A 13,404-nucleotide genomic window follows, 5' to 3' on the forward strand; every position below is an offset into this window, starting at 1 on the left:
ACAAAGTAATGTAAATACAGAACCTGCAGACTTGCTTAGGTGGCTGCAAATTCTGCAATACCATTGTTATGGGCGGTTCGATTGGAAAGGAAATAAAGTTATCAAACTTACGAGTAAAAACATGATCAAAGAGCATAACTACTATAACTATATTATAGTCACTACGTTCCATACATGACTAAACGGAATCTGAGCAGGCAAGTAACCATTTACCCCCTTATTCATAAACGTGTACTAAAGTTACGATGCCGCTAATAATCGTTTGTCCCTTTCCAACGTATTAGTATGATGGAAAGGGACAAATGATTATTAGCGGCATCGTAGCTTCAGTACACGTTTATGATTAGAGTCAGACCAAGATAAGTTGGCAGCGATTTTGATAGCCTTGCCTGTGGAAGTGTTAACGTCATAATTTCATAGAAGTTTGACGTTTAAGATAACACCTGCACTGTCTAGGCTATCAAAATCGCTGCCAACTTATCTTGGTCTTACTTCTAACCAAAGAATATAATACCTTCTAACTTCCATTTTTGTATAAAACTATTTTCTTATGCACTAAATTCAACTTTGTATAAACCTCTTTGTCACACCAAGTTAGCCAACATGGCAAATGAAATGGCAAACACCGCTCGAACATTCTTATAATTATCTGTGGTTGCTTATGTCAATGTCAACAAAAAAGTTTTTTTTTCATAATTCATTCCAGTTTCCATTCTACTGGTAGTTACTAATTAGATTCTAATTTGTTTTCTTTAAATAATTAATTAACAATATAACTTAATATTTATTTCCTCATAAACTATACAATGAGCTGCGTGAGTGATCTATCGCAATCAAATGAGTATCTGAGTTTTCGAAGTAGTATACCGTTAAGGAAAATCGTTGTTGATTCAGATAGTTCCAAGGTAACAAATAATTTTCGCACTTTTTATGTTTACTGTGTTATTTATTTTTCGATCCTACGTTCACATTGTAATTATTAACCAATTGTTTACCATTCAGGCATGGCGGATATTCGATTCAGGTCCAAAGTCGGTAGCGTGTCCTTTGATATGTTTACCTCCCGTTTCTGGAACAGCCGATGTTTTCTACAAGCAAGTGATGGGCCTGGCTTCCAGAGGGGTCCGTGTGATATCCGCGGAACCCCCGCCTTACTGGAATATGAAGGAGTGGTGTGATGGATTCAAAAGACTGATTGACTACCTAGAACTTGACAAAGTGCATATTTTTGGAGCTTCCTTAGGTGAGTTTATGAACGAAGTTCTAACTATGCTTAGCTTGTAGTAGACTTAATTGGCTTAAATTCATATTGGAAACCAGGTTGTTACCAATTAAACTTGAATCCTGCTAATTACAGTCAAAACAAATGAACTTTAATCACTTAATTAATGTTAATAGTAGGAAGCTGTTTATAATTTGAATATTCCTATCACTATTTATTAAATGGTAATCAGTACTAATATAAATGTAATACTTGCCTAAAATATGTATGAAAGTTTCCTGCTTCATGTAACACTTTAAATATATAATTTTTTATGTTGTGCTATGCACCCTATTTATTTGATCATTCAATGTATATTTCAGGTGGGTTCCTAGCCCAAAAATTTGCAGAGCTAACATTAAACTGCCCCCGGGTGGCATCCCTAATACTGTGCAACTCCTTCACTGACACCTCTGTGTTTGAGTTCAAGGACTCCTCAGCTCTCTTCTGGCTGCTCCCCTCCCTGGTACTAAAGAGGATGCTCATGGGAAATTTCTCAGCAGAGAAAGCTGATAGAAGAATCATTGAGGCTATTGATTTTATGGTTGAGAGAGTAAGTATTGTTTTCTAACTTAAGTCAACTGCCATGCTAGGTAAAACACACCTTGAAGTTTTGAATTTACAGTGGATTTTTGATTCTGACCCAATATTGCAGTAGTTAATACACACTCCAGGGGTATACAGTAGAACCATGCTAATCTGAACAGGCAAAAACCTAGCCAATGGGGTTGGCAACTGTCAAAGGTTTGCATAGATGGCGCCATCATAGCTTGCCCCTGTCTCTAGTTTTGTTCTATGAGATTTGGCTTAAAGTACTGGAATCCAGGTCACAAAATTCCAAAAAAAAAACAAGAATTTGACACAATTCTAGGGATTGACAGGGCAAGCTATGATGGCGCCATCTGTTTAATACTTCGACCGGCCAACCCCCTTGAAGGATTACAAAGTTTTTTGGATTATCAATATATCAAGTGCAGGAATTTTATGGTCATGATCACTGGTTATGATCATTTTAGTAAATTTAAAAAAAAAGTATAAAACTAAGATTGATTTATTTCTTCTGATCACATTGTAAGACTTAGAAGATGTAGACGTGAAGACTCAGTGTCTGTGTTGCAGAAGAAATATAATTTCAGGGCTTCCAGTCATTATTTAGCCTATTTATAAGAGTGCACCTTGTGAAACTATCTGGATTATCAGATTTGCAAGGCTCCAGATTAGCGAGGTTCTACTGTAAAAGCCACTTAGTCTGACAAGATTCTATGGCTTTGCTTAAATATTGAAGAGTTTCAAACCAGTCTATAGCATTTTCATGAATATAATTCATAAACTAAACTTGTGATATTTCTTCATTAATATTCCTTTAACATTATGTTTAACAAGTATAGGTCAATAGAAACAGTTGTACATGTACTTGCATATATTTACATGCAATTAATATTAAGTAAATTGAATAGGTAAGACAAGATAACATGCAAGTTACTAGAACATATGGTAATAACAACTTGTATTGTGCTGTGGAATGGCAATGCCATATTTTTATAGTAAGTAACATAGAATAGTGGCGTCAGAGAATAATAAGTATTTGCTTTATTGTTTAAATATATCAATGTTATGATAATTTGACGTAAAATCTTGTTATATTTTATAATTGTTGTTATGTCAAAATGAGGCCAAAGTTTATGTTTATTGATGCATATCAATTTGTTAATATTTGATTTGTAAACAATAAAGTGATTAAGTGCATTTTTACTACAAAATTTATAGACCTATAATGTAATTATGATTTGTCGCAGAAACTAAAATTAACATTCACTTTAAAATAAACCAATTCTAATAAATAAAATATATAAATACAAATACATTTATTTCATTACTTTTAGGTAGGGTATAATATTTATAAGTGTCTAAACAAAATACAAATAGTCATTATTCCACACCAGAATAAAAGAAAAACAGTATAGACAGATACCACTTTTCATTTAAAACTCTCTTGAAATTAAAACAGCGCCACTAAGTGATAGTACGGTCGCCAAGCCGCTCCGAGGCCAGATTTAATTGACTCAGCTCGGCCTTACCCACAACCGGTATCAATGTGTTCGGACAGTTCTCCTGATCACCGTACATGCGGTAGTAAAGCGGAAAAATGGTGGAGGGGATAGTAATGACGTCACAAAGATGGCGGCCGGACCTATTCTTTTTGGCGGTGTATCTCGAAAACCACTTAACCGATTTTAATCATCGAGGTGTCAAATAATAGCTTATATTATGGAGATTATTTCCTTTTCTACAAACATTTACGTGAAACCTATAGGAAAAAAAATAATCACAAAAAACAGTTTTTTTATAAAATTATTATTTTTTATTTTGTAAAAATCTCCGTAAATATTAGCATTTCGCAAATTTTGTTTGATATAAAACATATTGCTTCATTATCAAGGAATATAATGAGCCTTAAAACATACAGATCGAGTAATAAACAATGAAGCTACACTCATTTATTTGCGCATGAGTAACGATAACTGGCTTTTACCGGTCGAAACTGTGGTGACTGTTACGATACGTATTGAATGGAATTTATAGAGTATCGGTTTTAATTACTGAAATTATAATTAAAATTATAAAAACCAGACACAATAATATTACCTTACTTCGACGTTTAGTCTCTTTTTTCGTCTTAATCATAGGTAGGTACATATTTCTTTTTACTTAAAAATTTTAAACTCAGCTCGGCCTTACCCACAACCGGTATCAATGTGTTCGAGCGTTTCTCCTGATCACCGTACATGCGGTAGTAAAGCGGAAAAATGGTGGGAGGGGATAGTAATGACGTCACAAAGATGGCGTCCGGACCTATTCTTTTTGGCGGTGTATCTCGAAAACCACTTAACCGATTGTATTCATCGAGGTGTCAACTAATAGCTTATATTATGGAGATTATTTCCTTTTTACAAACATTTACGTGAAACCTGTAGGAAAATAATAATCACAAAAAACATTTTTTTTTATACATTTGGTTGGTAGGTTTGTCTTATGTTTTAAAGCAGTAAAATCTTTCAAGTCGAAACACAGTATAAATATACATTTTGTTGTCTAATCTAAAAGTATGATGTTCATTGTTTAAGACTGATTAGTGATTACTGAATTAAATAACATGCTATTTGTTATTTTTGTTTTATTTTTTAAATCAGGTATTAATTTATTCACTATACAGGCAAAATGTGTATCATAGTTGGTCTGTAAGTACTTACTACTTAAAAATTTTGTACAGGGTGAACTTTTAACCACCAGTCATACTCTGTGCAAAATGTGTATCATAGTTGGTCTGTAAGTACTTACTACTTAAAAATTTTGTACAGGGTGAACTTTTAACCACCAGTCATACTCTGCGCAGCGACTTTATAGGTCATACTTAACAACTTTTACTATGGGACCAATTCCGAAATCGCGAAAAAAATTTTGACTGTCCCATATAAAGGTGCGACCAACTTTACCAGACCAACACTTTTCCAAACTGAGCTACAGCTGTCCGATGAAGTTAAGTACTTAGGACTAACTCTCGACAATAAACTCAATTGGAACAACCACATCAACAAACGGATAGACAAGGCGGGAGTTGTCTTCTGGCAGTGCAGAAGGATGATTGGTAAGAGGTGGGGACTCAACCCGAAAATTACCCTCTGGCTCTATAAGACGATAATCCGCCCCTTACTCTGTTACGGTGCTCTGGTTTGGTGGCCAAGAACAAACCTAGGCAACGTACGAGACAAACTACAAAGACTTCAAAGGCTCGCATGCGCGGCCACCACTGGCTGCACGAGGTCTACCCCGACTGCAGCCATGGAGGTCATGCTAAACCTTCCACCGCTACACCTACACATACAGCAAGAGGCCAGTCTCTCAGCGGTAAGGTTGCGAACCCTCAAGATATGGTCTAACATCACAGGAGCTCTTCACACAAAATGCCTGGAAAAGGTGTATGACGAATTTCCAGTGCTTAGGTCAGGCACGGACCGGATTCACAAACAAGCTATCTTCGATAAAAGGTACAAAATACAGTTATATGAGGACGACAATCATGAAGGACTCAATCCCCGGGAGCTGAGAATCTTCACTGATGGGTCCAAAACAGACAGCGGATCGGGCTCTGGAACCTTCTCAGAAGACCTGAACATGTCGATCACCACTCCGCTAGGAGCCCATAACTCGGTATTCCAAGCTGAGTGCATGGGCATCATAAACGCGGCGGCTGCCATCACTGCAAGGAAGGTAGTAGGATCCTCCATCCGCATACTCTCCGACAGTAGAGCAGTCTTAATGGCTCTAAATAGCCATATAGTTACATCCAAACTTATACACGAATGCCACGAACGACTAATGGAGGTATGTCATAATAACAAGATCACCCTACAATGGATCAAGGGACACAGTGGATCCCGAGGTAACGATGCTGCGGACGAGCTTGCCAGGCAAGGATCGAATGCGGGGGCGATTGGTCCGGAACCGATTCTTCCGATACCATTTAGCAAGGTACGCTCAATGCTGCTGGCACGTACAGGGAAACTACACACAGAACACTGGCTGAACCAGACTGGATGCAGACAGGCAAAAGAAGCCATGCCTGGCATCAACGGAAAACTCACAAGGGCGCTCCTGCAACTAGGGAAGGTCCGACTGAGTATGGTAACCAGTGTCATAACAGGTCATGGACTATTTAACAAACATCTTTTCACAACAGGTGTCACAGACAGTCCCCTGTGCCGAGGTTGCATGGAGACACAAGAAACAGCCTCTCACGTGGTGCTGGAATGCAGCGGAGTGACTCCATACAGGGCTAAACATCTCGGATCTCTGAGAGACCTCCCCGAGGTCCTACTCAACATCAAAGGTTTGATAGGATTCCTCGAGGAGCTGGGCTGGCAGGACTAGCCCACCCCCAACATATCACGCAAAATAGGCGCAAGTCGTCGAGTTGCGGAAAAATCGCCCGAATACAATACAATACAAGGTGCGACCAGACCGCAGCTTAAAAAACGGTCACGATACGGAATCGCAGTGACGCGTCGTATGCGTACCGTTTTTGACGCATGCTCCCCACACCGCTGTTTAAAAAACGGTGACGGTACGGAATCGCAGTGACGTGCTTCACGCGAATCTTTTTTGTTCGCAAAACAGTTGCGTCTTTTACGTCACCGGTACGGTGTCTGCCATAAGATCTCCGTGTAATATTTTTTGCGATTTTTACGCAGTTCAATTTACGGTGCGTCAGCTTATTTTAAGCAGCGGTGTGGCGAGCATGCGTCATGGACCCGGGTACGTCCTTAAACTACGTCCAAAAGAGAGGTATGGGCATTGTGAATGTCATCTCGCTTTGTGTGGTAGGGCACAGCCAGTGGGTGTCATTCCAGATCCAAATTTTCTTGCGTGATTCGGCATTGGTCCCATAATAAAAGTTGTTCAGTATGACCTGGAAAGTCACTGCGCAGAGTATGGCTGGTGGTTAAAATTTCATCTTATACCTATATTCGACACAAGTAGTAAGTACTTACAGACCAACTATGATACACATTTTGCCTGTATAGTGAATAAATTAATACCTGATTTAAAAAATAAAACAAAAATAACAAATAGCATGTTATTTAATTCAGTAATCACTAATCAGTCTTAAACAATGAACATCATACTTTTAGATTAGACAACAAAATGTATATTTATACTGTGTTTCGACTTGAAAGATTTTACTGCTTTAAAACATAAGACAAACCTACCAACCAAATGTATAAAAAAAAATGTTTTTTGTGATTATTATTTTCCTATAGGTTTCACGTAAATGTTTGTAAAAAGGAAATAATCTCCATAATATAAGCTATTAGTTGACACCTCGATGAATACAATCGGTTAAGTGGTTTTCGAGATACACCGCCAAAAAGAATAGGTCCGGACGCCATCTTTGTGACGTCATTACTATCCCCTCCCACCATTTTTCCGCTTTACTACCGCATGTACGGTGATCAGGAGAAACGCCCGAACACATTGATACCGGTTGTGGGTAAGGCCGAGCTGAGTATAAAATTTTTAAGTAAAAAGAAATATGTACCTACCTATGATTAAGACGAAAAAAGAGACTAAACGTCGAAGTAAGGTAACATTATTGTGTCTGGTTTTTATAATTGTCATTATAATTTCAGTAATTAAAACCGATACTCTATAAATTCCATTCAATACGTATCGTAACAGTCACCACAGTTTCGACCGGTAAAAGCCAGTTATCGTTACCCATGCGCAAATAAATGAGTGTAGCTTCATTGTTTATTACTCGATCTGTATGTTTTAAGGCTCATTATATTCCTTGATAATGAAGCAATATGTTTTATATGAAACAAAATTTGCGAAATGCTAATATTTACGGAGATTTTTACAAAATAAAAAAAAATAATTTTATAAAAAAACTGTTTTTTGTGATTATTTTTTTTCCTATAGGTTTCACGTAAATGTTTGTAGAAAAGGAAATAATCTCCATAATATAAGCTATTATTTGACACCTCGATGATTAAAATCGGTTAAGTGGTTTTCGAGATACACCGCCAAAAAGAATAGGTCCGGCCGCCATCTTTGTGACGTCATTACTATCCCCTCCACCGTTTTTCCGCTTTACTACCGCATGTACGGTGATCAGGAGAACTGTCCAAACACATTGATACCGGTTGTGGGTAAGGCCGAGCCGAGTCAATTAAATCGTGTTTCTAGAGGGCTTTTGAGATTTGGCGACCGTACTATGAGTTTATAACCTATGTTGAATTTATTTTACTAAAATTGATTATACTAAACAGCTACGATGCCCCAGACAAAGATACATACGTTAAATTGATATCGCCATTTTTTTCGCCGAGGGACAAATAATTAATTAAAGATAGAGACTGGCACCAGACGGCATATTTTCTGATATTAGGGTCATTTTTTTTACAGATTTTGATCAAAATTTCTAGGTTCGAAAAGCTCCTTATTCTGGTCGAAATAAACACGAAATCCAAATGTGGGACAACAAAAATGTATGAACATTCCCATGCGTTAAATTCCATACGTTTTCCGTAACTCAGTGGAAGATTTCGTAGGACATACGATGAAATCGCGCTTATGTTGTACAGAATAAGGAACTCTATCTATCCACCAAATTTTAAAAATCTAAGAAAAATTAAAAAAATTACAAAATATAAAAATGGCTCATTAATTAATCTTCCAGCTAGAATCCCTGAACCAATCGGAGCTAGCTTCACGCTTAACCCTCAACTGCACGCCGGGCTACATGCAGCCGCACCTGCTGAGCTCGCTGCCGGTCACCGTCATGGACGTGTGGGACGAGTGCGCGCTCAGCCCGCAGGTCCGGGAGGACCTGTACAAGTCGTACCCGCAGGCCAAGCTGGCGCACTTGAAGAGCGGAGGCAACTTCCCCTATCTGAGCAGGAGCGATGAAGTCAATTTGCATTTACTAGTAAGTTTTTTTTAAACTTGTGTAAGATATTAAACAAGTCCTGTGGATATAGGTTCAATGTGCTCGGTCCTAAACTGCTGGAAGACCTGTACATTCTCATCTTAGCGTTTATCTTGGTTGCTTCCTCAGCTATTAAACAGAAGTACACTTGTAGTATACTCCATTGCTCAAGTTCCCCACAAAGTATGCTACAAGTATACTATTAATAAAGAGAATTTGAAATGGAGGTTGATTGCCAAAGAAAATTTTGCAGCCACAGTAAATTTACTGCCATCTTTCGACAAATGCTTAAAACTTAGATCGACTTTGATCATTATTCTTTCACCGATATGTGTTAAATTTGTTAAATATCAAAAAGTGGCGCCATCTAATAGATCTTAGGCCAAAGGTATGGCGGCATCGTTTCGAACGTTTTCGGCTACAAAGTTTTATTTGACAATACAGCTCTATTTCAAATTCTCTTTGCTATTAATTACTCTGTGGGGGACCTTTTAACAACAGATGCTAGTAGGTATCGTGTTGTTGTTGTTTGGGCTGAATGAACGCAACACGCGATCGACAGCCCGCCTGCTTCCGGCCGGGCGTCCCTACACTACATCAGGTATCGTGTTTGAGACGCGCGCTGCGGCCATAGAACCTGACATTTAAATAAGGAACTTAACTCCTGTAAAGAAGGTCCAAATTCCTTTGGCCCCAAGATATCTTGGCTCTGTCCGTTTGATGTAAATCTTATAGTGGTATAGTACATTATTGCAGAGGCCGGGAAATGGCAATTCGTGGATGAGTTTCGATTTTGTCGGACGACGCGTAGCGGAGCCCGACAAAGAAGACGAATTCACGAATTGCTGTTCCTGCCGAGGCCTATATAGTGCTTTTCTCTAAACATGCGAGGAAATCAGGTAAAATAATCATAATTTAAACATGAACCATCACTCAAATCGAACCTTCACATCAAAATCAAAAAGTTAAAGGCACAACTATTCTGCCATTCAGTACCATTCAATTCAATATATATAATTGTGCAATATAAGTTGTATTTGCACGCATGAGATCCTTAAAAAAATATAAAAGTTATATAGTCTTTGATTTTATTAAGCAGTATTTACATGATCATACACGTCGGTCTTACACGACTCTATCCTGTAGCTTCAATGATGCTGACCGGGTCATGTAGACGCGGCCCGCAGCTATATTAATTGGCTGTATGCGTTTTTCTTAGTGGATACATGTTTTTAAAAAGTAAAAAACAATACAGTAATAACTTTCCCGTCCGCTAAAACACGACAATAATGGTTTGATTTTTTTAAATTTGGTTTGACCATAACGAAGAACTTCCCGTACTATTTTTGCTACAATAAGGTGAACATTTCCGAGTATATTGGAGAAAAAAAACTTTGTCCTGTCTCAGATCCACCTCCGGCAGTTCGACAGCACGGAGCTGTCGGCGTCGCGCCTCAGCCTGCACCGCCTGCCCGCGCCGCCGCAGCCCGACGAGGGCGCGGTCAGCTACTTCAACCAGCGAGATCAATTCGTTAAGATCTCTTAAACCTTCGTGTTGTGACAATCAGTGGCGTTGTGGCAAAAAAAAAAATCCCACTAGTTACCACCAACTCGGTTTGGTGCTAACTACTGGGATTTTTTTTTCCCAGTAGTTACCACTGGTAAAAGGTGGGTTTTTTTTTCCCAGTAGTTACCACCAAAATTTTGTTAGAGTTGTTTTGTTGTTGCTTACTACTAAAAACAGTAGAAATAGTAAAGTATAAATAAAGAGTGCTTTAATAAATAGTTATAAGTCGATTAGTGTTTTAGTTAACTGCTTTAAAAGTGATGAAAAAAATTTAAACTGGTGCAAGGGCATAAAATTATAAGTTAAAGAGAAATTAACGTTTGATTGAAATTTATCTTATTCATTGTAAATTGAATTAATTGTGACGTTATCTATGAAACCTGAATCTTTTGTCGAGGGTGCTTACACCGCACTGCGTAGCGCAGCGTTGTAGTTATATAGGAGCATCGCTGATAATGGCGTAAGCACCATCGACAATAAGGTCCGTTTCAATAAATAACGTTACAATTATACGAGCGAACAAAGAAATCAATCAAAGATCGACTATTTTTGATCACTTTTAAGGCAGTTTACTCAAACAGTAATCGACTTATAATTAAACTAATAACTAATTAACTTATAATTCATTCAACATAATTAATGATTGATTAGAGCACTCTATATTTTAGACTGTTTTTATTAGTATTGAATGCTAACCAAATTTTGGTGGTAACTACTGGGAAAAAAATTCCCAACTTTTACCACTAGTTACCACCAACTCGGTTTGGTGGTAACTACTGAGTTTTTTTTTCCAGTAGTTACCATTGGTAAAAGGTGGGAAAAAAATTCCCATTAGTTACCACTGGTAACAACTTGGTGGTAACTAGTAGGAATAACCCAAAAAAATCAATATAAATGCAACTCCGAAAAGAACTTATAAAAAAAATGGTTATAGACAAACTACAAAAGTGGTACAGTCAGTAAGCTAAGCAGGCAGGTATTTCATATGACCTGCACATCTACTCCAAGTATAGTTGTTCCCAGCTCATTTTGAACACTTCATCTGTTTAGCTACTTACGCTGGCGACAGTGGCGACTTTATGGTTGTTTTAGAACCAACATTAACTTTAATTACTCTGTGTGCCTATAAACGCTAGTGTTAAGAAAAAATGCTTTATACTGGAACATTAAGTCATGTTATAATGTAGGTATATGGACGGTATAGAATACCAAGTAGTTTAATACATATTTATTTTGGAAAACTGAATTGAGATATTGGTTTGAAAAAAATGGGATCAAAACTCACACATTCTATTATCTATATGAAAATAATTCCTTACGTTATAACATACAGTAGTTTTTTGACAATAAATTAAAACATGTGAATTAATGAACGTTTGTAAACAACGATATTATTATATTTATGATTGACTAAGTAGTCTAAGTACATAAAATAATGCAAAATTAAAATGTGCCAAAAATTGCTTGCCAAACAAAAGTACATTGGCGAAGCTTCTTGAGAAATGAAATTAGTTAAAAAATGTTTTGTCGATATCACAGTAGTACATTATTACTACCGACATTATAGTCTCATTTTTTATCATTAGAAAGAAGGTACGCGATTTTGACGTCTTTTTATTGAAAAGCACTTTTGAAAAATAAGTCAAGGGAAATATGTAACAATTAAAAATCATATACAATCATTTACATTATTTTAGTTTCACGAGTAACCGAATCTAATTAGCCTTTGTTTACAGACTCGTTTTTCGTTCTTTTGTATTGCTTCTTTGTTCTGTAGGTTGTCGGGGTTTCCGACAAAGGCCTCCTCTAAAGCTTTCCAGTCTTCTCTGTTCCGAGCGGTTCTTACCCACTTTGGTGGGAAATCATCCTCCCATCTCATTTTCGGGTCTCCCTGACCTCTCTTGCTGTATATAGGGAATCAATTAGTTATATTTCACAAGTAATAGTTACTGATTAAAAAAGCGTTTATCAATAAAAAGACGTGAAGATTGTTTACCTTTTTTCTAAAGCTAAAAAAAAACGAACTACAGACTGTGATCAAAGTACTTACGATTTGCAATTCTGATGTGTTCCAAATATTAACAAACGTGTGTTAGACGCAACTAAAATTATATCGAGTACATCCTATTATGCTGTTTTAATTTTTATAGAAATCAAATATGAATTGTATTTTAAGTGTGGGTTTAAGAAACGAACGAAGTGAGTTTCTTAAAAAGATAACACGAGTGTTTTAATGCCTAATTATGTACAGTTACATACTAGTAGTTTATGTGACTGCTACATAATAAAACTCGTGTTATCTTTTAAAAAAAACTCACTTCGTTCGTTTCTTAAACCCACACTCGTGTATTTAATGCCTAATTATGTACAGTTACATACATTATTTTATCTACACACATATTATAAACTTTCTATGAAATATTCACAAACCTAAATTACAGCCTCCGTTACGATGCTCTTGCCAAATCGTTGCTCTCTTGGCGGAACTCGCGGATATATGGTGGCGTCACCGAAATATTTTTATCGCTTATTTTACATGAAATCTTTGCTATAGTTACCTTAAAAACAACAAAACATTCATTTTATACCTTATACTAATTAAAAGATAAACTACGTGAAATGGCGGTTAATGAAAAACTTTTAACGCATGTAGTTTTTTTTATTCAGAGACAAACTAGAGTCGGGGGCCGATTTCCGTATCATTCGATACAAACTAACATGCGAGATATGTCAAAATTGTATGCAATTGACATTTTATTTCGAACAAAAAGGCATCTCGACTGATATTAGAATAGAGGTCAAATCGAATTGCTTTTTTTTCAGAGATGTTCCAAATTTGAATGCATAACCAAATCGATTTTGATGTAGTTATGAAGCTATAACTACATTAACATTATCAATCACAGATAAGAAATTTGTTGTAACAAAACAGTTTACCGTAATGTTGGCCATTATTTACGGATTTTGAAGGCATCATAGAGGGTTTATGATATGTGTGTAGATAAAATGTTTTACTTTATAAGACTGCAATATTGGCCGAGTGAAAATTGTTGACTATACAAATATACTTTTATACACCAATTGTCT

General features: G+C 36.8%; 1 protein-coding gene across 1 annotated transcript; it reads left to right on the top strand.

Moving 5' to 3' along the window:
* The first annotated feature begins 685 nt into the window (after positions 1–685).
* LOC133527724 (maspardin-like) lies at positions 686–13,398 on the top strand. Its single transcript, XM_061864872.1, has 5 exons — positions 686–905; positions 1,003–1,243; positions 1,585–1,814; positions 8,502–8,750; positions 10,159–13,398. Exons 1-5 carry the CDS (start codon positions 807–809, stop codon positions 10,294–10,296), a joined length of 957 nt encoding a protein of 318 aa, XP_061720856.1. The 5' UTR covers positions 686–806; the 3' UTR covers positions 10,297–13,398.
* The last annotated feature ends 6 nt before the right edge of the window (positions 13,399–13,404 follow it).

The sequence above is a fragment of the Cydia pomonella genome, chromosome 18 (genome assembly GCF_033807575.1).
Source record: "Cydia pomonella isolate Wapato2018A chromosome 18, ilCydPomo1, whole genome shotgun sequence".
Taxonomy (NCBI): domain Eukaryota; kingdom Metazoa; phylum Arthropoda; class Insecta; order Lepidoptera; family Tortricidae; genus Cydia; species Cydia pomonella.

Excerpts from the sequence above, each read along its gene's own strand:
- LOC133527724 (XM_061864872.1), top strand. The coding sequence starts at position 807 with ATGAGCTGCGTGAGTGATCTATCGCAATCAAATGAGTATCTGAGTTTT. Across the intron at positions 1,244-1,584 it reads TATTTTTGGAGCTTCCTTAG|GTGGGTTCCTAGCCCAAAAA; the intron begins GTGAGTTTATGA and ends TGTATATTTCAG. Across the intron at positions 8,751-10,158 it reads AAGTCAATTTGCATTTACTA|ATCCACCTCCGGCAGTTCGA; the intron begins GTAAGTTTTTTT and ends GTCCTGTCTCAG.